The sequence below is a fragment of the Anolis sagrei genome, chromosome 9 (assembly GCF_037176765.1).
Source record: "Anolis sagrei isolate rAnoSag1 chromosome 9, rAnoSag1.mat, whole genome shotgun sequence".
In the NCBI taxonomy this organism is placed as follows: Eukaryota; Metazoa; Chordata; class Lepidosauria; order Squamata; family Dactyloidae; genus Anolis; species Anolis sagrei.
The window spans coordinates 30074990-30100213 of NC_090029.1; the positions used below are offsets into that span (position 1 = coordinate 30074990).

Genomic DNA, 25224 nt, shown 5'->3' on the forward strand with positions numbered 1-25224 from the left:
GTGAAAACTTGGCTATGGAAACAGGCACTCAACGAATGAGTCAAGATCCTGTGATATGGATGGATGATGACGAACAATGATTTTAGGATGACGACTGACCACTGTAATTATGACTGTACTTGCTATTTTAATGTTTTAGTGTACTTTGAATTACAATGTTTTAATGATTGTTTGTAATATTGTTGTTGGAAACCGGCCTGAGTCCCTCGATGAGGTGAGAAGACCGGTATACAAAATTGCTAAATAAATAAAATAAATATTTGACCCTCTGCATCTGTGGGTTAAACTTAGATGTGATTTAGATGGAAATGTTGTCTCTAGGAATATCTAGGATGATTCCGTGGCCTATTTCCAGCAGATGTTGACCATAGATTTGTGTGGAAGGATCTAGCGAGTGGATTAATTCCATAGTGTATTTTTTTTTTCATGTCAGGAGCAACTTGAGAAACTGCAAGTCGCTTCTGGTGTGAGAGAATTGCCGTCTGCAAGGACATTGCCCTGGGGACACCTGGATGTTTTACCATCCTATGGGAGGCTTCTATCATGTCCCCCACATGGGAAGCTGGAGCTGACAGATGGGAGCTCACCCCGCTCTCCGGATTCGAACCACCAATCTTTCAGTCAGCAGTCCTGCCAGCATAAGGGTTTAACTCACTGGGGGATCCACAATGTAGGTGGACATTTAGTGTCCAGAAATCAGCGAATACTCATTGATGGTGAAAGGTGCCAAGGGAAGGGAAGGTCTCAATTAGGACACTTTTAAGCATCCTCCAACAGCTTTCGCTTTTGCCTTTTATTGGCAAGTCCTCCTCCTTGCCTGTGATGCTTGTCTAAGTTGGTCCAGGCACAGCTGCCTTTCAGATTTCCATACCCTCTGAAAACATTGATCCTGCTTGTATTCCCAAGGCCTTTGCGGACATGCTCAGGGCGAACAAAACACTGAAGAGCCTCAACGTTGAGTCCAACTTCATCACCTCCGCTGGGATCCTGGCGCTGGTGGATGCGCTTCGAGAGAATGAAACCCTCACTGAGATCAAAATTGATAACCAGGTAAGTTTAATTGCATAGTTAAGATTAACCCTAGGCATAGGGTTACAGCCTGTGCTGGATGGGGTTGCACTCCCCCTGAAGACGCAGGTTTGCAGCTTGGGTGTGATCTTGGACTCATCGCTGAGCCTGGATCTCCAGGTTTCAGCGGTGACCAGGGGAGCATTTGCACAGTTAAAACTTGTGCGCCAGCTGCGCCCGTACCTTGGGAAGTCTGACTTGGCCACGGTAGTCCACGTTCTGGTTACATCCCGTTTAGACTACTGCAACGCTCTCTACGTGGGGTTGCCTTTGGAGACGGCTTCAATTGCTTCAATTGGTCCAACGCTCGGCAGCCATGATACTAACAGGAGCGGCGCGTAGGGAGCATACAACCCCTCTGTTGCGCCAGCTCCACTGGCTACCAATTTGCTACCAGGCACAATTCAAAGTGCTGGCATTGGCCTATAAAGCCCTAAACAGTTCCGGCCCAAGTTACCTATCCGATCGCATCTCTGCCTACGAACCCACTAGGACTTTGAGATCTTCCGGGGAGGCCCTGCTCTCGATCCCGCCTGCAACACAGGCACAGTTGGCGGGGACGAGAGACAGGGCCTTCTCGGTGGTGGCCCCTCGGCTGTGGAACGCCCTTCCCACGGACATTAGATCGGCTCCATCTCTAATGGTATTTCAGAGAAAACCTGGTTATTTGAACAGGCGTTTGAATAGGCAGTGCAATGAATATAGGAACGGAACAACGGATGACGAGTTTGGATCATGTTTTCAGTTATGAGACGCCAATGAGTGGTTATTGGTGTTAATTGTCTTGTTTGTTATTATTGTTATTGTGTTAATTGTTTTTAAATATCTTGTTGATGTTAGCATTGAATTTTTGCTGCTACTGTTGTTAACCGCTGTGAGAACAGCGGTATACAAATAAAGTAAATAAATAAAGTAAATAAATAAATAAACCATCTAAAGACAGGTTGCCAAGACCAGTATGGGTGGAATGTGGTTGCACATTTGTCACTGCAATTAAGTTTAAAAGTTTGCTGCATTTTCCAAGCTTCTTAGGAAAGTCACAAATCAAATCAAACTCCCATTCAGGCCCAGCACTAAGCTTTTTTGCTTCTATTATCTGCAGGTAGGTTTATCCTGCCATCTTAATGAATCAAGCAGCTTGAAAGTAAATAACTTCCTTGAATTTTGAGTCCCAGTGGCCATGTTGTTTGTGGGAATTCTGAGAATTGCAATCAGAAAAGCTGACTTAGCCAAACATTGCAAGTCCTGGGACAACAGGTACATAAGGATGGAAAGAATAATCAAGAATGCAAGGTCGAAACAAAACAAAATTTGGGTTGCTGTGAGTCTTCCAGACTGTAGGGCATATCCTAGAAGCATTCTCTCCTGACACTTCACCCACTTTTATGGCAGGCATCCTCAGAGGTTGTGAGGTCTGTTGGAAACTCACAACAGACCTCACAACCTCTGAGCATTCCTGCCATGGATGTAAGGGAAATGTCAGGAGAGAATGCTTCTGGAACATGGCCATACAGCCTGAAAAACTCACAACAACCCAGTGATTTCTGGCCATGGAAGCCTTCGACAACATTTTCTGAATTGTATCAAACATTTTTTTTTTCAGAAAATGTTGACAAGGAGATTCTCTTCAAACCTATTTTCCCATTTTTCTTCCTCAATTCTTTCAATAAATCCAAGGACTGCTGCAGCAATGCCTTCCCAGCCCAAATTCAACAAAATGAATCATACGTCTGAATAATAATAATAATAATAATAATAATAATAACAACAACAACAACTAGCCATCCCCTGCCATGTGTTGCTGTGGCCCAGTTTATGTATATGTGTTGATATGACATGTGCTTTACTAATAATATAATATATTGTATATACATATAATATTTATAATATTATAATGTAATACAATACTAATAATAATAATGCAATATTATAATTACATATTTTATATTGCATGTAATATTACTAATAATATTACAATATGATGGTATCGTACAATATAGTAATATAGTATTGTACTATGCTAATAATATAATATATTATTATTGTACTATGCTACAATAATATAGTATTATTGTACTATGCTAATAATATAATATATTGTATGTATATATATCTTGTAAGCCACTCTGAGTCCTCTTTGGGGTGAGAAGGGCGGCATATAAATATCGTAAATAAATAAATAAATTGCCCAAATTAAATAAACCAGTGGTTCTCAACCTTGCTAATGCCGTGACCCCTTAATGCCGTTCCATATGTTGTGGTGACCCCCAACCATAATATTGTTTTCGTTGCTACTTGATACCTGTCATTTTAGTACGGTTATAAATCGTAATGTAAATATCTGATATGCAGGATATATTTTCATTCAGTGGACTAAATTGAGCACAAATACTCAATATGCCCAAATGTGAATGCTAGTGGAGTTGGAGGAGGATTGATTTTGTCATTTGGGAGTTGTAGTTGTTGGGATTTATAGTTCACCTATAATCAAAAAACATTCTGAACTCCACCAGCGATGGATTTAAACCGAACTTGGCACAAAGAACTCCCATGACCAACAGAAAACACTGGAAGGGTTTTGTAGGCATTGACCTTGAGTTTGGGAGTTGTAGTTCACTTATATCCAGAGGAGCACCGTGGACTCAAACAAGGATGGATCTGGACCAAACTTGGCACAAATACTCAGTATGCCCAAATGTGAACCCTGGTAGAGTCTAGGGAAAATACACCTAGACATTTGGGAGTTGTAGTTGCTGGGATTTATAGTTCACATACAATCAAAGAGCATTCTGAACTCGACCAACAATAGAATTGGGTCAAACTTCCCACACAGAATCCCAATGACCACCAGAAAATACTATGTTTTTTGATGGTCTTTGGCGACCCGTTTGACACCCCCTCATGACCCCCTCAGGGGTCCCGACCCCCAGGTTGAGAAACACTGAAATAAACCATTCCTAAACTGTGTTGTCGAAGGCTTTCATGGCCAGAATCACTGGGTTGTTGTGAGTTTTCTGGGCCGTGTGGCTATGTTCCAGAAGCATTCTCTCTTGGCGTTTCACCCACATCTATGGCAGGCATCCTCAGAGGTTGTGAGATCTCAGACCTCTCAAGTGCTAGATGTGGGCGAAACGTCAGGAGAGAGTGCTTCTGGAACATAGCCATACAGCCTGGAAAATTCACAGCAACCCATTCCTAAATTGCTGGCAGCCTTCCTTTGAGCAACTCTTCTCTCCAATACTAGTGTTGACTGACTTCTCATGTTTGCTGATCCTAACAGAGGCAGCAGCTGGGGACCCCGACGGAAATGGAGATCGCAAAGATGCTTGAGGAAAACACCAAGATCCTTAAGTTTGGGTATCACTTCACGCAGCAGGGACCACGGACAAGAGCAGCCAACGCCATCACGAAAAATAACGATCTAGGTACGGTTTTCCCTTCTATAGAAGAAATAGGTATTATTATACTAAGTCTGGCTAATGTTGCTTTGCATAAAGAGTCCTCTTACAATACTGTAATACTGTCATCCTTGGAGGGTGGTGGATCCTTCCAGTTTTGGAGGTCTTCAAACAGAGGTTGGATGGGCATCTGTTAGGAGGTGCTGTGTATTCATTACCACATGGGGAGAAGCGGGACTAGATGGCATTTGTAGGCCCTCCCATCTCTATAATTCTACGATTTCACAATTTGAATGGTAGCCCTGCTATAATTTATTTATTTATTTGCAACATTTATATGCCGCCCTGCTCACCCCAAAAGGGACTTACAAGCTATATATACATACAATATATTATATTATTAGCATAATACAATATCAGCATTATATATTACTATATCGTACTATACCATTATATTGTAATATTATTAGTAATATTATATCTATATATATAATAAAAGTCAAAACTTGTATGCGGCGGATGTGTGGCGGTGTATGTGCCGGCTTTCTGATTGGCCAGCCTGAAAGTTCCAAGATTCTGACTGGCTGCTGCTGTGGTGCTATTTGCATATGATCCCTGATTGGCCTGCTTCAACGGAGCCCCTGGTGGAGAAAAGGGTTCATGACAGTAACAGGGACATAACAGAAGGAAATTTGCATATGGTCTCTGATTGGCCAGCCTCAATTCCAAGATTCCGAGATGAGAAAGAGAGGAAAGGAAAGGCCAGGGGCTCTGTCAGAAAATTACCAATACAGACCACACTTTGCAAACAGAGCACACAAGACCCACTCGACATCTTACTGCAGTTTGGAGGAGGATGAACCATGGATGATGGGACTTGCAATACCATCACTCACATTCTGAGACCGCTGTTAACCTCATCCAATGACTGATCAGGACCACACTTGGCACATAGACCTCTCATGACCCACTTTACGTCCTGGTGTGGTTTGGCTGGGGATGGACCATGGATTATGGGACTTGCAGTACCTTTGCTCAATCCTTGAGAGCACTGCAACCCTCATCCAATTAGCGATAAAGATCAAACTTGGCACACTGAGTCTCCATGATGCACTCTACATCCTGGTGCAGTTTGGAGGAGGATGCACCATGGATGATGGGGCTTGCAATACCTGCACTCCCTTCCTACGACCATTACAACTGCCAACAATGATGGGTCAGGACCACAATTTACACAGAGAGCCTGCATGACCCATTCTACATCCTGGTGCGGTTTGGAAGAATTTGTCAATGCATGATGGGACTTGCAGTCACTGCACTCACTCCTTGGGACCGAGACCCTCGCCAATGACTGATCAAGAGCAAACTTGGCACACAGAGTCTCATGACCCACTCTACATCCTGGTGCACTTTCTAGGAGGACAGACCATGGATGATGGGACTTCAAGTACCTCCACTCCTTTCCCAAGATTGTTGCAACCCTCATTAATGACCAATCTAGACCAAACTTGGCACACAGAGCCCCCATGACCCACTCTACATCCTGCTGCAGTTTTGGAGGAGGGTTGACCATGGATTATGGGACTTGCAGTATGTTTACTCACTTACTGAAACCACTGTGACCCTACTCCAATGACTGATCAAGACCAAACTTAGCACACAGAGCCCCCATGACCCACTCTACATCCTGGTGCACTTTCGAGGAGGACAGACCATGGATGATGGGACTTCAAGTACCTCCACTCCCTTCCCAAGCCTGCTGCAACCCTTACTAATGTCCAATCATCCTGGTGCTGTTTGGAGGAGTACGGACAATGGATGATGGGACTTGCAGTACCTTCACTCACTTCCTGAAACAACAGTGACATTCATCCAAATACCAATAAAGACCAAACTTGGCGCAGAGAGCCCCCATGGCCAACTCAACATTCTGGTGATGTTTGAGAGAGACTATGGATGATGGGACTTGCAGTACCTTAACTCACTCTCTGAGACTGCTGTGACCCTCATCCAATGACTGATCAAGACCAAACTTAGCACACAGAGCCCCCATGACCCTCTCTCCATCCTGGTGCACTTTCGAGGAGGACAGACCATGGATGATGGGACTTCAAGTACCTCCACTCCCTCCACTCCCTTCCCAAGACTGCTGCAACCCTTACTAATGTCCGATCAAGACCAAACTTGGCACACAGAGCCACCTTGACCCACTCTACATCCCGATGCTGTTTGGAGGAGGACGGACAATGGATGATGGGACTTCAAGTACCTTCACTCACTTCCTGAAAACAATGCAACCGTCATCCAATGACCAATAAAGACCAAACTTGGCATACAGGACCGCCATTACCCACTTTCTCTAATAACCCGGGCAGCGCCGGGTTCCCAAGCTAGTGTAATATAAAATATATAATTATCATATTATAATATATACACACACATATTATTATTATTATTATTATTATTATTATTATTAATATTATTATTAGTAGTAGTATATATCGCCCTTCTCACCCCGAAGGGGACTCAGAGCAGCTTACAAGATATATATACATACATACAATATATTATGTTATTAGCATAGTACAATATCAGTATTATATATTACTGTATTGTGCTACACCATTATACTGTAATATTATTAGTAATATTACATGTAATATAAAATATATAATTATAATATTGTATTATTATTAGTAGTATTATATTGTATTACATTATAATGTAATAAATATTATATGTATATATAATATACATATATTTTATTACATTATATTATATACTGTATATACTCAAGTAGAAGCCTAGTTTTTCAGCCCCCTTTTTAGGTTGAAAAAGCTTCCCTCAGCTAATAATATAATATATTGTATGTATATATGTTTTGTAAGCCACTCTGAGTCCCCTTCGGGGTGAGAAGGGCGGCATAGAAATGCCGTAAATAAATAAACAAACTGTCGCCAAACAGCGCTCTATGCAGTCATGCTGGCTCATGTATCTAGGTCTGGAGGAGTCTACGGACAGCGCTGGCTCTTTGGCTTAGAAAGGGAGATGAGCACCAACCCCTAGAGTCGGACTCAACTAGACTTAACATCAAGGGGAAACCTTTACCTTTACTTATCTTTGTTCATTTCACACCTCTGCCCCATTGCCCACACATTCCTTCTTTTGATATTCCATTGCTGGGAAATCTTCCTTTGACTTGCTATTGACGTCTTGCCTTTTTTCTTGCTTTCCTAGCCGTAAACATTTCTGCAAATACTGCCTTTTCACCTCTTCCGTCCTGACACTTCTGATGTGGGTTATTGCAAAGGCCTGCTTGGGTTCTGAGCACCGCAGCAAGAGAAATCGCTTTTAGAACCGCACAGGTCATACATCTCTATCTGTGTCTCCTGCAGATCTGTGTACTCCCTGCTTGTGTCGCACTCTTTTGCACGTCTGTTTTGTTCACCACCAGCTTGGGCTGCCTTTCATTCAAACTGCATGAGTAGCTGAACATCACTAACCATTCAGAGATTTTTTTATTTGTCGTGTCAGAGCAACCAGTCCATTATATTACATTTCTAACAGAACAAAGCAAACAAACAGACAAATACAAAACTTGTGAGTTTGGTAGTTGGTTAAATGTCCTTTGACCAGTATCTCGCCCCTTGGAGTGCTTCTGGTGTTGCTGTGAGAAGGTCCTCCATTGTGCATGTGGCAGGGCTCAGGTTGCATTGCAGCAGGTGGTCAGTGGTTTGCTCTTCTCCGCACTCGCATGTCGAGGATTCCACTTTGTGGCCCCATTTCTTGAGGTTGGCTCTGCATCTCGTGGTGCCAGAGCGCAGTCTGTTCAGTGCCTTCCAAGTTGCCCAGTCTTCTGTGTGCCCAGGAGGGAGTCTCTCATTTGGTATCAGCCATTGATTGAGGTGCTGGGTTTGAGCCTGCCACTTTTGGACTCTCGCTTGCTGAGGTGTTGCAGCGAGTGTCTCTGTAGATCTTAGAAAACTATGTCTAGATTTTAGTCGTTGACGTGCTGGCTGATACCCAAACAGGGGATGAGCTGGAGATGTCTCTGCCTTGGTCCTTTCACCATTCAGAGATAGAACATGAGATCAATTCAAAAGTCAGGTTTAGTAGAGAAAATAGGGACCATGGTGGTGCAGCGGGTTAAACCGCTAAGCTGCTGAACGCGCTGACTGGAAAGTCGGCGGTTCGAATCCGCAGAATGGGGTGAGCTCCCACTGTTAGCCCCAGCTTCTGCCAACGCAGCAGTCCCTTTGTAGTGAACAGTTTTTGAGTGAAGGGGAAGTTTCCTTCTTAGGTAAGAATTAAGGCACAGAACTCACATTGAATCCTAGAGTTGGAAGAGACCTCCAGTCCAAACAATATCCAGTAGAACCAATATCCAGTAGAACAATTTGTTACATCAAGTCTGTAAGTATATATACAGACACTCCACTTACTCGTTTATCGAGGCATGGGGGGTTTAAAGAGAGATATGGGGGTCAATCCAACGGATAGATAAAGTGCTTCAGAGGATGTATACAAGGAAGTTGGTCAGATCGGGCATTATTTCCTTCATTTAGGGAAGGCACATTGGAACAGCCACGTTTTCAAGCTCCTCCTAAAGACTGCCAAAGTGGGGGCTTGTCTGATATCTTTAGGTAGAGAGTTCCAGAGTCAGGGGGGCACCATAGAGAAGGCCCTCATCCTCACCAATCGCGCCTGTGATGGAGGTGGGAGCGTGAGTAGGGCCTCTCCAGATGAACGAAGAGATTGTGTGGGTTCGAACACAGAAATGCGGTCACGCAGGTAGGCGGGTCCCAAACCATTCAGGGCTTTGTAGGTAAGATTTGGGACCGGAAAATGAATGGCAGCCAATGGAGCTCCTTAAACAGGAGGGTTGACCTCTCCCTGTAAGTCGCTCCAGTTAGTAGCCTGGCTGCCGCCCGTTGTACCAATTGAAATTTCCGGGTCATCTTCAAGGGCTGCCCCATGTAGAGTGCATTACAGTAATCCAATCTGGAGGTGACTAAGGCATGGACCACCCTGGCTAGATCAGACTTCACGAGGTACAGTCGCAGCTGGCGCACGAGTCTTAATTGTGTGAAGGCCCTCCCAGCCACTGCCAAGTTCCAGAGTCGGGGGCCACCCTAGAGAAGGCCCTCTGCCTCGTCCCCACCAATCGCGCCTGCGAAGGGGGCGGGAGCGAGAGCAGGGCGATGAACAAAGAGATCGGGTGGGTTCGTATACAGAAATGCGGTCACGTAGTTAGGCGGGTCCCAAACCGTTCAGGGCTTTGTAAGTATGAACCTATCAATAGTTTAAAAAAATAAATAAATCATTAGGTTAAAAAGCAGTTAAACATTTGTCAACACCATGAAGCCAGCCCAGTTCAATTCCATAATTTTGTCAAAACCATAAGCCATTCCAGTTCCGTTCCATAACCAAGTGCTGCTATGTCTGTTGTCCAAAAGACCTGGTCCCAGAACCATGATTTCAGTTTTGTACTGAAAGATAGGAGGGAAGAAGCTGACCTGATCTCGCTGGGGAGCGAGTTCCATAGGCCGGGGGCCACAGCCGAGAAGGCCCTGTCTCTCGTTCCCACCAAACGAATTTGCGAAGCTGCGAGAGCAGAGCCTCCCCGGACGATCTCAAACTGCGGGGTTGGACATTGGATGTAGAGCAGTGGTTCTCAACCTTGCGAATGCCGTGACCCCTTAATACAGTCCCTCATGTTGTGGTGACCCCCAACCATAATATTGTTTTCATTGCTACTTCATAACAGTAATTTTACTACTGTTATACATCATAATGTAAATATCTGATATACAGGATGCATTTTCGTTCACTGGACCAAACTGGGCGCAAATACCCAATACACCCAAATTTGAATATTGGTGGGGTTGGGGGAGGATTGAGTTTGTAATTTGGGAGTTGTAGTTGCTGGGAGTTATAGTTCACTTCTAATTAAAGAGCATTCTGAACTCCACCAGCGATGGATTTGAACCAAACTTGGCTCCCATGACCAATGGAAATCACCGGAAGGGTTTGATGGGCATTGATCTTGAGTTTGGGAGTTGTAGTTCACCTATATCTAGATAGCACTGTGGACTCATGCAATGGTGGATCTGGACCAAACTTGGCACGAATACTCAATATGTCCAAATGTGAACACTGGTGGAGTCTGGGGAAAATAGATCTTGCCATTTGGGAGTTCTAGTTGCTGGGATTTATAGTTCATTACAATCAAAGAACATTCTGAACTCCACCAACGATAGAATTGGCTCAAACTTACCACATGGAATCCCCATGACCATCAGGAAATACTGTGTTTTCTGATGGTCTTTGGCGACCCCTCTGACACCCCCTTGTGACCCCCTCAGGGGTCCGACCCCCAGGTTGAGAAACACTGATGTAGAGGGAGACGTAGAGGAGACGTAGTGGTTGAACGTTGGACGTAGAGGGAGATACGTTCTGACAAGTAAGCTGGGGTGAAGCTGTATATGTCTTTACAGGTCAAGACCAGCACTTTGAATTGTGCTTGGAAGTAGACCGGCAGCCAGAGAAGCTGACATAACAGACAAACATCACAATATAGACAAACATCACTTTGAGAGGTTGCCATCTCCAACAGTGACTGCACCCCTTTTATGTCTGCCGCTGCAGTTTTTCCTTCTTGCTTTTGAGTGTTGTGAGACATCCTTCTCGTAATTGAATGAAACAGGGTAAAACCAACCAGTGTTTTCTGTTGTTGTTTTCCCCATTTCTGCGCAGTTCGCAAGAGGAGAGTGGAAGGAGACCATCCGTAAATCTTCCTGCCGCCAGATGTGCAAAACGCAGAGGACGCGGAGCTCCCCGACCACATCTGCTTCGCTTGGGCTTCCACCACCCCAAGATTTCTTCTTACCTGGGTAGAAGGGAAAAGACTGGAATTGCCATTCCTCTTTGTTTGTTTCCTCCTTTTGTGTCCTTGGGACTTTATGTGGTAATGTTCTATTGTTATATATGATATCCAATGCCTGAATATCTTTTGACCCCCATCCGGCCAAGATTATTTCTTGAAAAAACCCTTTTCTTTCCAAACTTGGGGAAGATGCCTTCCAGAAAGATAAGCACCAATGCTGAAATCTGTATCACATGCAGTCAGCGAGCAAATTGATCTAAACTATTGGTTCTCGACCTTCCTAATGCCGCGACCCCTTAATGCAGTTCCTCATGTTGTGGTGACCCCCAACCACAACATTATTTTTGTTGCGACTTCATAACTTCATGAATCATAATGTAAATATCTGATATGCAGCATGTATTTTCATTCACTGGACCAAATTTGGCACAAATACCCAATAGACCCAAATTTGAATACTGGTGGGATTGATTTTGTCATTTGGGAGTTGTATTTGCTGGGATGTATAGTTCATTTAAATTCAAAGAGCATTCTGAACTCCACCAACGATGCAATTGAACCAGACTTGGCACACATAACTCTCGTGACCAACAGAAAATACTGGAAGGGTTTGATAGGCATTGACCTTGAGTTTGGGAGCTGTAGTTCACCTAAGGGGACTCGGGGTGGCTAAAATGAGGCCAAGCCCAAAGGTGCAATGCAGCAAAATAAAATACAAAATGCAGACAACAAAACTACATCAGAATAAAATGCATACAGTTGCAAAATAAAATAAATAAAGCAAATTGACATAATATAAGTTTACTACTAGCTGTTATGGAGCCCCCGGTGGCGCAGTGGGTTAAATCCCTGTGCTGGCAGGACTGAAGACCTGACAGGTCTCAGGTTTGAATCCAGGGAGAGGCAGATGAGCTCCCTCTATCAGCTCCAGCTCCTCATGCGGGGACATGAGAGAAGCCTCCCACAAGGATGATAAAAAAAATAAAAAATCATCTGGGCGTCCCCTGGGCAACGTCCTTGCAGACGGCCAATTCTCTCACAACAGGAGCGACTTGCAGTTTCTCAAGTCGCTTCTGACATGACAAAAAAAAAAGCTGTTAGGATTTCTGGGAAGGAAATGGCAGGGAGGGGCTCGGGGAGAACCCCCTCCCTCCTGGTCTGCCCACCCTGTTCCAGCCATGGGCAAACTTCGTCCCTCCAGGTGTTTTGGACTTCAACTCCCACAATTTATCTCTGAGTGATACGATGATCTCTTGAATCAATCTGTCAACCTTTTGCTTGTGAAACTCGGTTATTGCTGTCACAGGACGTCCAACTCTTTGTTTGTCATGCAAGTCAGATGCATGACTTTAAACTTACTCTCCCAACAACGCACAGTACTCACATCAACACAATCACCATAAGCAGCTTGCATTCCCTGATGCATCTCCTCTGGGGTGACACCTTCTGCTGTCAAGAATTCAACGACTGCACGTTGCTTAAGTCGCATTGACGGACCGTCTGCGCAGGGTTCCATACTTCGCACTTTAACAACACTACCATTTAATGCTAAGGCTTCCAGCCAAAATGGAACTGTAGAGGAGAGTCTACTGAACAAGCCACTACCTGCGGTATACCAGTACTACCATCTGTTGAGGAGTTACGCAGGTGGAAGCATTACTTTTCATTCAACCCTCATACAAACTTGAATCCAATGCTGGTGAGTTAGCTTGATGGAACAGATCAGGGAGGAATTGTTTAAGGCAGCCTTCTCCTACTCACTTCTATATACCCACAACCTTCCCAAATTTGCTCCAAATGGTTGGAGCAGTTTTAGGTCTCGTATCATAGATTGGGGCCGCGGTGGCGTAGCTGATTAAATAGCTGAGCTGCTGAACTTGCTGATCAGAAAGGTTGGTGGTTCGAATCCACAGGGCAGGGGTGAGCCCCTGCTGTTAGCCTCAGCTTCTGCCAACCTAGCAGTTTGAAAACATGCAAGCATGAGTAGAACTATAGGTACCGCTCCAGGGGAAGGTAATAGCACTCTATGCAGTCATGCCGGCCACATGACCGTGGAGGTGTCTATGGTCAATGCTGGCTCTTCGCTTCGAAATGGAGATGAGCACCACCCACCAGAGTCGGAATTGACTAGACTTAATGTCAAGGGGAAACCTTCACTTTTACCTTTTTAGCAGTGGGTTAAACCGCTGAGCTGCTGAACTTGCTGACCGAAAGGTCGCAGGTTCAAATCCAGGGAGCGGCATGAGCTCCCACTGTTAGCCCCAGCTTCTGCCAGCCTAGCAGTTCGAAAACATGCAAGTGTGAGTAAATCAATAGGTACCGCTCTGGGGGAAGGTAATGGCGCTCCATGCAGTCATGCCGGCTACATGACCATGGAGGTGTTGGTTCAAATCCGGGGAGCAGCATGAACTCCCACTGTTAGCCCCAGCTTCTGCCAGCCTAGCAGTTCGAAAACATGCAAGTGTGAGTAGATCAATAGGTACCCCTCCGGGGGAAGGTAATGGCACTCCATGCAGTCATGCCGGCCACATGACCATGGAGGTGTTTATGGTCAATGCCGGCTCTTCACTTAGAAATGGAGATGAGCATCACTCCCGACTAGACCTAATGTCAAGGGGAAACCTTTACTTATCATAGATTGCAGAAGAAATCACCATAAATTTCCTCTTCCATTCCACCGATAGTAGCCCTGAACGGATACAACTCAAAACTACCTTAAAACGAAACTAATTAGACTGTCGTCCTGTGATGGGGGGCTTTTATGTGTTCCAAATTGAAACCATAACTGCAAAGCTTGGAAAAATCGTTCAGCATCCCCTAGATAAGCAGTTCTGGGAATTGTAGTCCAAACAGTGCCTTTTCTTCTCTCTGATTACCGTGGATGGGCAGGAGTGTCTTGTGGTCAGCCGGTGCTAAAACTAACTAAAACCAAAGCATGAGAGATGCTTGAACTGTGTCACACTGTTGGAAACCAAGCATGGGGGAATCCATGTATCTGTGATTTTTCCTATTTCATGCAGCTTGGGTGGCAACTTTGGGATCCAAGGGTGTTAGTTCTATATGTAGCCATCGGATAATAATATTATAATTTCTTGCATGCCTAATATAAGCTCAAAATTACCAGAGGAAGGGAAAACACAAGCCATTCGTAGATATTTATTATTATCTGTTTTGTTATGGAGGGATGTTTGTCCAGTCAACCCATTCTGTTGGTGTTCTACTTCCCAGTATGAAAAGTTTGAGTTAAAGATTGAATTGTGCAGCCTTCTAGATGCTTTGTGCTGCAAATCGCAACCACCCTATAAGCCAGGTATGGGCAAAAGTTGGTCCTCCTGGGGTTTTGGACTACAACTCCCACAATTCCTAACAGCCGGTAGGCTGTTAGGAATTGTGGGAGTTGTAGTCCAAAACCCCAGGAGGACCAACTTTTGCCCATGCCTGCTATAAGCAGAATAGCAAATGTGTTGTTGAAGGCATTCATGGCCGGAATCACTGGGTTGCTATGTGGCCAAACGTCAGGAGAGAATGCTTCTGGAACGCGGCCACGCAGCCCGGAAAACTCACAACCCAGTATAGCAAATATTGCAAAATGTTGGGTTTTACAGTCCAACAACTTCTAAATGCCCATCCCTGGGGCAAGTTCTGCCGTCTTGCAGCCTAAGAATGGGGAACATGCGGTCTTTGGGATGCTCTTGGACTACAAATCCCATCAGTACTAGTCAGTCTAGCTGATGTTAAGAGTTGATGGGAGTGGTAGGACAGTAGTCATTCATTCCCAACCATGATCCTGTACTTTCGAAATGTTTGGGGTGACCGTTTCAATAATTACTGTCTGGGTTTCATGGGAGATATTGCCCAAAACGTTGATCGAGGTATTATCCTCCGTTTAGATGCATTTAATTGCATCTAAAACCAGAGGTCCTTCTGGATTGGTCGCTACCGTCCCAAAACTACCAACTGTGTCTTAGGAGAAGCAGGCACCCATCATCCCCATCACTTTGCCCCATAACACAACAAACTAATGCAAGGAAACTCATTTTGCCATGGAAGAATTCTGCAAAACGTTGTCGTGTGCCTTCAAGTATTATAACAACCTATCAGAGGGGTTTCTCAGCAAGATTGGTTCAGAAGAGCCTTGACATTGCCTTTTGCGGCTGAGAGCGTGTGACTTGCCAAGGTTACTCAGTGGATTTCGTAGCCGAATAGAGATTTGAACACAAAGCATGTTCAAACCACTATACCTCATTGTTTCCCTCTTTGGTGACAAGGATGCCCAAACAATTGCATGTTCTGTTTATGTATATCAGTGGTTCTCAACCTTCCTAATGCCGCGACCCCTTAATACCATTCCTCATATTGTGGTGACCCCCAATCATAAAATTATTTTTGTTGCTACTTCATTACTGTAATTTTGCTATTCTTACAAGTCGTAATATAGATACCTGATATGCAAGATGTATTTTCATCCGCTGGACCAAATCTGGCATTTGAGAGTTGATTTTTGTCATTTGGGAGTTGTAGTTGCTGGGATTCATAGTTCACCTACAATCAAAGAGCATTCTGAACTCCACCAATGATGGAATTGAAACAATTTTAGCACACAGAACTCCCATGACCAACAGAAAATACTAGAAGGGTTTGGTGGGCACTGACCTAGAGTTTTAGAGCTTCCATGACCAAGAGAAAATACTGGAAGGGTTTGGCGGACATTGACTTTGGGTTTTGGAGTTGTAGTTCACCTACATCCAAAGAACACTGGACTCAAACAATGATGGATCTGGATCAAAATTGACATGAATGCTCAATAATGTGAACACTAGTGGAGTTTGGGGAAAAGAGACTTGACACCTGGGAGTTGTAGTTCCTGGGATTTATAGTTCACTTCCAATCAAAGAGCATTCTGAACTCTGCAAACGATAGAGTTGAACCAAACTGGGCACACAGAGCTCCCATGACCAAGAGAAAATACTGGAAGGGTTTGGCGGACATTGACCATGAGTTTTGGAGTTGTAGTTCACCTACATCCAGGGAGCAGTGTGGACTCAAACAATGATGGATCTGGACCAAACTTGGCATGAATATTCAATATGCCCAAATGTGAACACTGGTGGAGTTTGGGGAAAATAGACCTTGACATTTGGGAGTTGTAGTTACTGGAATTTATAGTTCACCTATAATCAAAGAGCATTCTGAACCCCACCAGCGATAGAATTGGGCCAAATTTCCTACACAGAACCCCCATGACCAACAGAACATACTGTGTTTTCTGATGGCCTTTGGCGACCCCTCTGACACCCCCTGGCGACCCCTCCAGGGGTCCCGACCCCCAGGTTGAGAAATGCTGATGTATATTATTATTATTATTATTATTTGTCTTTTCAGTGGTAAGTGAAAGCTTTCAAGTCAGGAAGTTTAATGCAATGTTATTTTCTGGCTTTGAGGCTTGCATTTAAGGCACATAAACATCACCCTACCTATTTGTTGATTCAGAGGTAAATATGGGCCAGTTTCCCAAGAGGTGAACTTCTGTATTGTCAAAGGCTTTCATGTCGAAGGCTGGAATCACTGGGTTGTTGTAGGTTTTTCGGGCTATATGGCCATGTTCTAGAAGCATTCTCTCCTGACATTTCGTCTGCATCTATGGCAAGCATCTTCAGAGGTTGTTAGCTCTCACAACCTCTGAGGATGCTTGCCATAGATGCAGACGAAACGTCAGGAGAGAATGTTTCTAGAACATGGCCATATAGCCCAAAAAACCTACAACAATCTGGGTGAACTTGTGTCTATTTTCGCAGATGAACGGTGGCTCTTGGTTGGAGAAGGGAATTTTCTTCCTTAGGATAAACCTCATATTTTTGTTGATTATCTTTATATTCTGATGTTAAGACCCCCCCAATAGAATGATTCCATATTATATTATGAAATAATGTGCTTACACTTAATACTGTTTACAAATGTTTTATCTTCTCTTACGATTTTTGATACAAATAATGCTCTTTGTAAGCTGCAAAAATAAAACTCCTGAATTCCGATCTGGCTGGCATTTCCGTCAAAGAGGCAGGAATGGACGTTTTTGCAGCAAGTTGCCAGCACTATATGCTGCCATTATTGTAATAAAAGTATCCAAATGATATTTTTTTTTATTTCTAATGTATTATTACAATGCCATTTCACTCTCCGAAGCTTTGGGTGCTCTTGCTGCCTATTTACAGGGAAAACCTGCTGATTCCTAATCCGTCTAAAACACAGACATGTGCTTTTCACCTTAAGAACAGACAAGCATCTCAAGCTCTGAGGATTATCTATGTTTATCTACACTGACGATCGTGCCATCACCACTCAAGCAGGAAGCTTTGAAATGGTTGAATAGAAGCTTTCCAAAGCTTTAGGTGCTTACTGGGAATACCAGTTGATTATAGGGAATACCAGTTGATTCCTAAACCATCTAAAATACAGACGTGTGCTTTTAAGCTTAAGAACAGACAAGCATCTCAAGCTCTGATGATTATCTGTATTTATCTATGCTAACGATCATGACATCACCACTCAAGCTTTGAAATGGTTGAACAGAAGCTCTCCAAAGCTTTAGGTGCTCTTACTGCCTATTACAAGGAAAACCAGGTGATTCCTAATCCATCTAAAATGCAGATGTGTGCTTTTCACCTTAAGAACAGACAAGCATCCCAAGCGCTGAGGATTTACCTGGGAAGGAATTCCACTGGAGCATGGCAGTACACCCAAATACCTGGGAGTTACCCTGGACCGTGCTCTGACTTACAAGAAGCACTGCTTGACTATCAAGCAAAAAGTGGGCACTAGAAACAATATCATACGAAAGCTGACTGGCACAACCTGGGCATCACAACCAGAGACAATGAAGGCATCTGCCCTTGCGCTGTGCTACTCTGCTGCTGAGTATGCAAGCCCAGTGAGGAACACATCTCACCATGTTAAAACAGTGGATGTGGCTCTTAATAAGACATGCCACATTATCACTGGATGTCTACACTCCAAACCACTGGGGAAATTACACTGTTGAGCAGAAACTACACCACCTGACATCCGCTGGGAAATAGCCACCAACAATGAAAGGACCAAGGCAGTGACCTCTCCGGACCATCCCCTGTTTGGATATCAGCCAGCATGCCAATGCCTTAAATCAAGAAACAGCTTCCAAAGATCTACAGAGATACTCACAGGACCACCTCAGCAAGCAAGAGTCCAAAAGTGGCAGGCTAAAAACCCAGAACCTCAGCCAATGGCTGATACCAAATGAGAGACTCCCTCCTGGGCACACAGAAGACTGGGTGACTTGGAAGGCGCTGAACAGACTGCGCTCTGGCACCACAAGATGCAGAGCCAACCTTAAGAAATGGGGCTACAAAGTGGAATCCATGACATGCGAGCGTGGAGAAGAGCAAACCACAGACCACCTTCTACAATGCAGCCTGAGCCTTGCCACATGCACAAGGGAGGACTTTCTTACAGCAACACCAGGGGCCCTCCAAGAGGCCAGCTACTGGTCAAAGGACATTTACTATGATGCCAAGTTTTTAAACTTTGTGTGTTTTTAAATACATTACAAGTGTATCCTCTGTTTTGTTTTGATACAATAACCATACCGTTATTTTACATCAATGAGTTAGTCATTTGACACAATTCAGAAAATAGCTCTGTGTCGATCAACAATTGGAGACCAAGTGTGCCGTCGCAGCCTGGGGATCTATGGTGAAAAACACAAGGAAGTGGCAACTTTTCCCCAGGGGGTTGCTTCTTGCCTTCCTTTAGGGAACTGGAACTCTCAAGGATCAACAAAACACTATAGATAACTTGAAATAGGCTTTATTGTTCACAAAGAGTTATCTTTCTTAGGCATTAAACTTGATGTTTCAAAAGGGGTAAAGAAAATATACATTACAGTCTCTGTTGTCTTGGGTCCAAGGAGTTTTCCAGCTGAGTAGCTTCCAGGTTCCCTCTTTCTCAATGGCTGTGAAGTTGGAACATTCACAACCCCAGTCCAATGGCCTATATTGAAGGCACAAAGTCTTCCTCTTGATTCCAAAGGACTGGTTTGAAGGCGCTTAAGATTCCTCAACGTCGTCCAGTTCAGCTGGGCATGAAGTATGAATCTTAAGGGTATAAACCTGAGAATTGGTGGTAAGAAATGACTTGACCAAGGGCTTTGAGCCAAGCCTTTTGCACTTCCATCTGTTGAGCTGTTTGATGGTGGAATGAAAAGGAAAGCACTGCCCTCCTCCCTAAGAAGGGGTGGAGTCAAACAATTGAGCTGGGGGAGCAATTCAACCGATGCAAAACAACATTGATAGACAGCTGTAGATAACCAATCAATTCAACTATACCTGTACTAGGTAAACAGGCAAGTCTGGACATGTTACAACAGTTTAAACCTTTGCAACTTAAAGTTTTATATACAAGTAGCGCTGGCTGCGCCGTCACCGTCACACCAAGGAAGGCATCCAACAAAACACAAGAACCAAGTGCCAATGTTTCCAAGTTTTTATGGCTGGTTGATGTTGCTTTTCTCCTTTCTTCAATGCTTGGAGGATAACTCTGGGCGGAAAACATGTTGCAAAACTGCCTATGGGAGCCACAATCTGCTAAAGTTCTCAAGCTGTATATTTTTAGCTATCCCAATACCATATATGAACGTTGACACAAATAATGATCACACCACTGTAAAGAATGTGTGGGATTCCATTCTCCAAGACGGTCTCTAGGAAAAATACTGTAAACAGGACAACCCTGACTCGGGAATTGGTATCTCCTCATCTTCTGGATGCAGTCTTTGATGTGGCAGGAAGATGCTTGCTTTGGATGCCCAACACATTTCTAGCAATTTCATACATTGCAGAAGCCTCATGTCAGCAAATACTGCCATTTGATTTCAGGTCTTGTGAGCTTTTTGGTATAGCTGTGTTGGCCGGCATGATTCCCATCGACAATGAATCGGAACCAAATGGTGCACGTGTGTCCATTATGACCAACTTTAACTACTGGTGTAATTTGAAGGCAATGGTAGATGATGATGGGAGTTGTAGTTTACCCACATTTTCTAATGGGACCATTCAAAACATCCAAAACCAAATACCAACTACTTCTAGATATTACAGAATCCCTAACCCGGGCATTACCAGATACCTAAGCTATGTGTGTGTGTGTGTGTGTGTGTATGTATATATGTATGTCAAAGTATGTGTATTGATTGGTTGGTTCATTGGTTTCTACCACAAAGGCTCCTTACATGGCTAGATGGACCTGGACCAAACGTGCCATCCATACCCTTCATATCCTGTTTGAAACAATTGTGGGGGTTTGACTACAAAATCAACCTTGTTTTGGGGTGAGGGCCACAAAAAGTATAAAATGGCCATATATAAATAGAAAGGATTACCTAGCTACTGGTCTATAGGGATGTATATATGCAGTGCTCAGATGCAGCCACAAGAGGGCAGTGTTTAGATGGAAAGGATTATCTGCTGGCCTGCAGGGATGTATATATATTGGATGCTCAGATTCAACCACAAGAGGGTGGTATATATAGCAAGTATTAGCTAATGGCCTATAGGGACGTATATATGCAGCACTCAGATACAACCGCAAGAAATGGAACGGAAACAGCCTTGGTCGCCTTGGTAGATGATCTTCGCAGGGAGCTGGACAGGGGGAGTGTGTCCCTGTCAGTTCTGCTGGACCTCTCAGCAGCCTTTGATACCGTCGATCACGGTATCCTTCTGGGACGCCTCATGAACATGGGTCTTGGGGGTACTGCTTTGCAGTGGCTCCAGTCATTTCTTGAGGGACGGTCCCAGAAGGTGTTACTGGGTGACACCTGTTCGGCCCGACAACCGTTGTTGTGTGGAGTCCCACAAGGTTCGATTCTGTCCCCAATGTTATTTAACATCTACATGAAGCCGCTGGGGGAGATCATTCGGAGTTTTGGACTGAGATGTTATCTCTATGCAGATGATGTCCAGATCTGTCACTCCTTGTCACCTGTCACCAAGGAGGCTGTCCAGACCTTGAATCGGTGTCTAGCTGCTGTGTCAGACTGGATGAGAAATTGAAATTGAATCCAGACAAGACAGAGGTCCTACTGGTCAGTCGTAAGGCCGAACAGGGTATAGGGTTACAGCCTGTGCTGGACGGGGTTACACTCCCCCTGAAGACGCAGGTTCGCAGCTTGGGAGTGATCCTGGACTCATCGCTGAGCCTGGAACCCCAGGTCTCAGCTGTGGCCGGGAGAGCTTTTGCACAATTAAAACTTGTGCGCCAGTTGCGCCCGTACCTCGGGAAGTCTGATCTGGCCACAGTGGTCCACGCTCTTGTTACATCCCGAATAGACTACTGCAATGCGCTCTACGTGGGGTTGCCCTTGAAGACTGTTTGGAAACTTCAACTAGTCCAGCGAGTGGCAGCCAGATTGCTCATCGGAGCGACATACAGGGAGCATACCACCCCACTGCTGTGCCAGCTACACTGGCTGCCGATTCAGTTCCGAGCACAATTCAAGGTGCTGGTTTTGACCTACAAAACCCTGTACGGTTCCGGTCCAGTGTATCTGTCTGAACGTATCTCCCTCTACGTCCCACCTCGGAGTCTGAGATCATCTGGGGAGGCCCTGCTATCGACCCCACCACTGTCACAAGTGAGGCTGGTGGGGACGAGGAGCAGGGCTTTCTCAGTGGTGGCCCCTCACCTGTGGAACTCACTCCCAGGGGAAATCAGGGCATCATCATCCCTCCTCGCCTTTAGGAGAAGGGTGAAGACTTGGTTATGGGATCAGGCCTTTGGGCACTCCGGCAACTAAATCAGACAACCAGGCGAGTAAGACCAGCAGGATTGATGAAGTGGAACGTAAAACTAGATCTATGAGTAGCGAACGCTGACCATGTAAGAAGAGAAATTGGGTTTGTATTTGGTTTTATTGATTTTATTGATTTTATGGCTATAATGTATATTTGTTGTTAACTGTGTATTGATGTAATTCTGTGTTTGATTGTCTTTTATGATGCAGGCATCAAATTGTGCCTTAGCTTTTGTAAGCCGCCCTGAGTCCCCTTCGGGGTGAGAAGGGCGGGGTAAAAGAACCCCAAATAAATAAGAGGACAATATGAAAATAGAAAGGATGAGCTGCCTCCCTATAGGGAAGTATATATGCAGCACTCAGATGGAACCTCAAGAGGGAAGTATATAGATTACAAGGATTAGCTACTAGCCTATAGGGATGTATATATGCAGCGCTCAGATGCAGCCACAAGAGGGCAGTATATAGATGGAAAGGATTATCTACTGGCCTGCAGGGATGTATATATATTGGGTGCGCAGATTCAACCACAAGAGGGCGGTATATATAGCAAGTATTAGCTAATAGTCTATAGGGATGTATACATGCAGCACTCAGATACAACCGCAAGAGGGCAATATATAAATAGAAAGGATTAGCTGCCTCTCTATAGGGATGTATATATGCAGCACTCAGATGCAACCACAAGAGGAAAGTATATAGATTACAAGGAGTAGCTACTAGCCTACAGGGATATATATATATATATATATATATATATATATATATATATATATGCAGCGCTTAGATGCAGCCACAAGAGGGCAGTATATAGATGGAAAGGATTAGCTACTAGCCTATAGTAGGCTTGGGCGGTTTTGTTTGTTAATTTCGTAATTCATTATTAATTCGTATTTAAATTAGCTTACGATCCAATATTGAGCCATGCAGGAATAGTGCGAGGAGTAAATTAGATTCGAAACAATTTTTTCAATTTATTTTGTAATTATTTCGTAATTATTTTGTAATTATTTTCGCATGTCTGGTGCAAGTTTTATAGTTGTTGTTTGTTTTATCACACCAACAGTGAACAACAGAGGGAGAGGGAAGCTTCTGAAGTTCCCCCTGTCCCATTTGGAGGTTTTTTTAGCATATTGCGCAATCGCTTCCGCCATTAATGAATCGATTCGTAATATTATGAAATTTCGTATATTTCGAAATTTTTAAAATTTTGGAATTATTAAAAAAAAACGAAACGCAAGGGCCCCCTAAAAACAAAATGAGTTTAGAACCAAATTTTTCCGTGGTTACCCAAGCCTAGCTTATAGGGATGTATATATGCAGTGCTCAGATGCAACCACAAGGAGGCTAAATATATATATATTAGGCCTGGGTAACAACGGAAAAATTTGTTTCTAAAATCGATTTGTAATTGGGGGTTTTTTTTGTTTCGATATTTAAAATAATTACAAAATTTTCCCTTAAAAAAGTTCGGTATTTACGAAATTTCGTAAATATTTACGAATCGATTCGTTAAGATGGCGCCCGCGTTGGCGCATGCGCAAAGCATTTACGAAATTTCGTTATTTGTATACATCGCTAATAACGAATCGATTCGTTAAGATGGCGCACCGCGTTAGCGCATGTGCAAAAAGCATTTACGAAATTTCGTTATTCGTCCTAATTGCACTGTATTATATTATATATAGCACTTTGTGTTGGCAAAAGGAGCGCACTGGTTGGAACTACACAAATAATGAGCGAGCACTGTATTATATAGCACTTTGTGTTGGCAAAAGGAGCGCACTGGTTGGAACTACACAAATGACAAACGCACACACAGGCACACAAGATTCTTTCCTTTTTTTAGAATATTTTTTGATTTTTTTTAAGAATAAAAGAAAGGTATTTTTCAAAAATATTTAAAAATGGAAACTTAACAAAATGCTCTCCCCGCTGTGGAGCCAACAGCCACAAGACAGGGGGAAACACACACACACAGGCTCACAAGATTCTTTCCTTTTTTAAGAATATTTTTTGATTTTTTTTAAGAATAAAAGAAAGGTATTTTCAGGCCTTATATATATGTGTGTGTGTGTGTGTGTGTGTGTACATAAATATAAATAAAAATAAAAATGTAATGTTTGTGGGATTAACACAACTCAGAAACCACTTGGGGAATTGACACCATATTTGGACTGCATATGCCTAACAGCCCAATGACACTCAAAAAATTGATTTTGTCATTTGGGAGTTGTAGTTGCTGGGACTTAAAGTTCACCTACAATCAAAGGGCATTCTGAACTCCACTAATGATGGAATTGAACCAAACTTGGCACATAGGACTTCCAAGAGTAACAGAAAACAGTAGAAGGGTTTGGCGGGCATTGACCTTGAGTTTGGGAGTTGTAGTTCACCTACATCCAGAGAGCACTGTGGACACAAACTATGATGGATCTGGACCAAACTTGGCATGAATATTCTTTATGCACAAATATGCACATGCATGGAGTTTGGGGAAAATAGACCTTGACATTTGGGAGTTGTAGTTACTGGGATTTATAGTTCACCTACAATCAAAGAGCATTCTGAACCCCACCAACGACAGAATTGGGGCAAACTTCCTACACAGAACCCCCATACTTAAGGCTACCCAGTCCAATTCCCTTCACCAGGGCAAGGAAACATAATCAAAGCCCTCCTGACAAAGAGCCATTCAGCCATAGATATAGATAGATAGATAGATATGATTCACACACAGAGAAAGATATAGTATCTTAGATTTGAAAGGGACCCCTAAAGAAGAACAATGATGTGTTGCATGTTCCTGAGTACTAGCCTATAGGGATAGAACCACAAGAGGGCAGTGTTGTTGTTCATTCGTTCAGTCGTCTCCGACTCTTCGTGACCTCATGGACCAGCCTACGCCAGAGTTCCCTGTCGGCCGTTACCACCCCCAGCTCCCTCAAGGTCAGTCCAGTCACTTCAAGGATGCCATCCATCCATCTTGCCCTTGGTCGGCCCCTCTTCCTTTTGCCTTCCACTTTCCCCAGCATAATTGTCTTCTC

The 25224-nt window shown here is 43.8% G+C and overlaps 1 protein-coding gene across 1 annotated transcript in view; it reads left to right on the top strand.

Annotated features, from left to right (window-relative positions):
- The window catches only part of LOC132762363 (tropomodulin-3-like), a 68523-nt gene extending 52776 nt beyond the window's left edge, over positions 1-15747 (top strand). Inside the window, exons 8-10 of the mRNA XM_067471406.1 lie at positions 907-1050; positions 4349-4493; positions 11223-15747. Of these exons, the coding sequence (XP_067327507.1) occupies positions 907-1050; positions 4349-4493; positions 11223-11257 (324 nt within the window). The 3' untranslated portion in view covers positions 11258-15747. The remainder of the gene's footprint in view (positions 1-906; positions 1051-4348; positions 4494-11222) is intronic.
- Positions 15748-25224: the final 9477 nt, after the last annotated feature.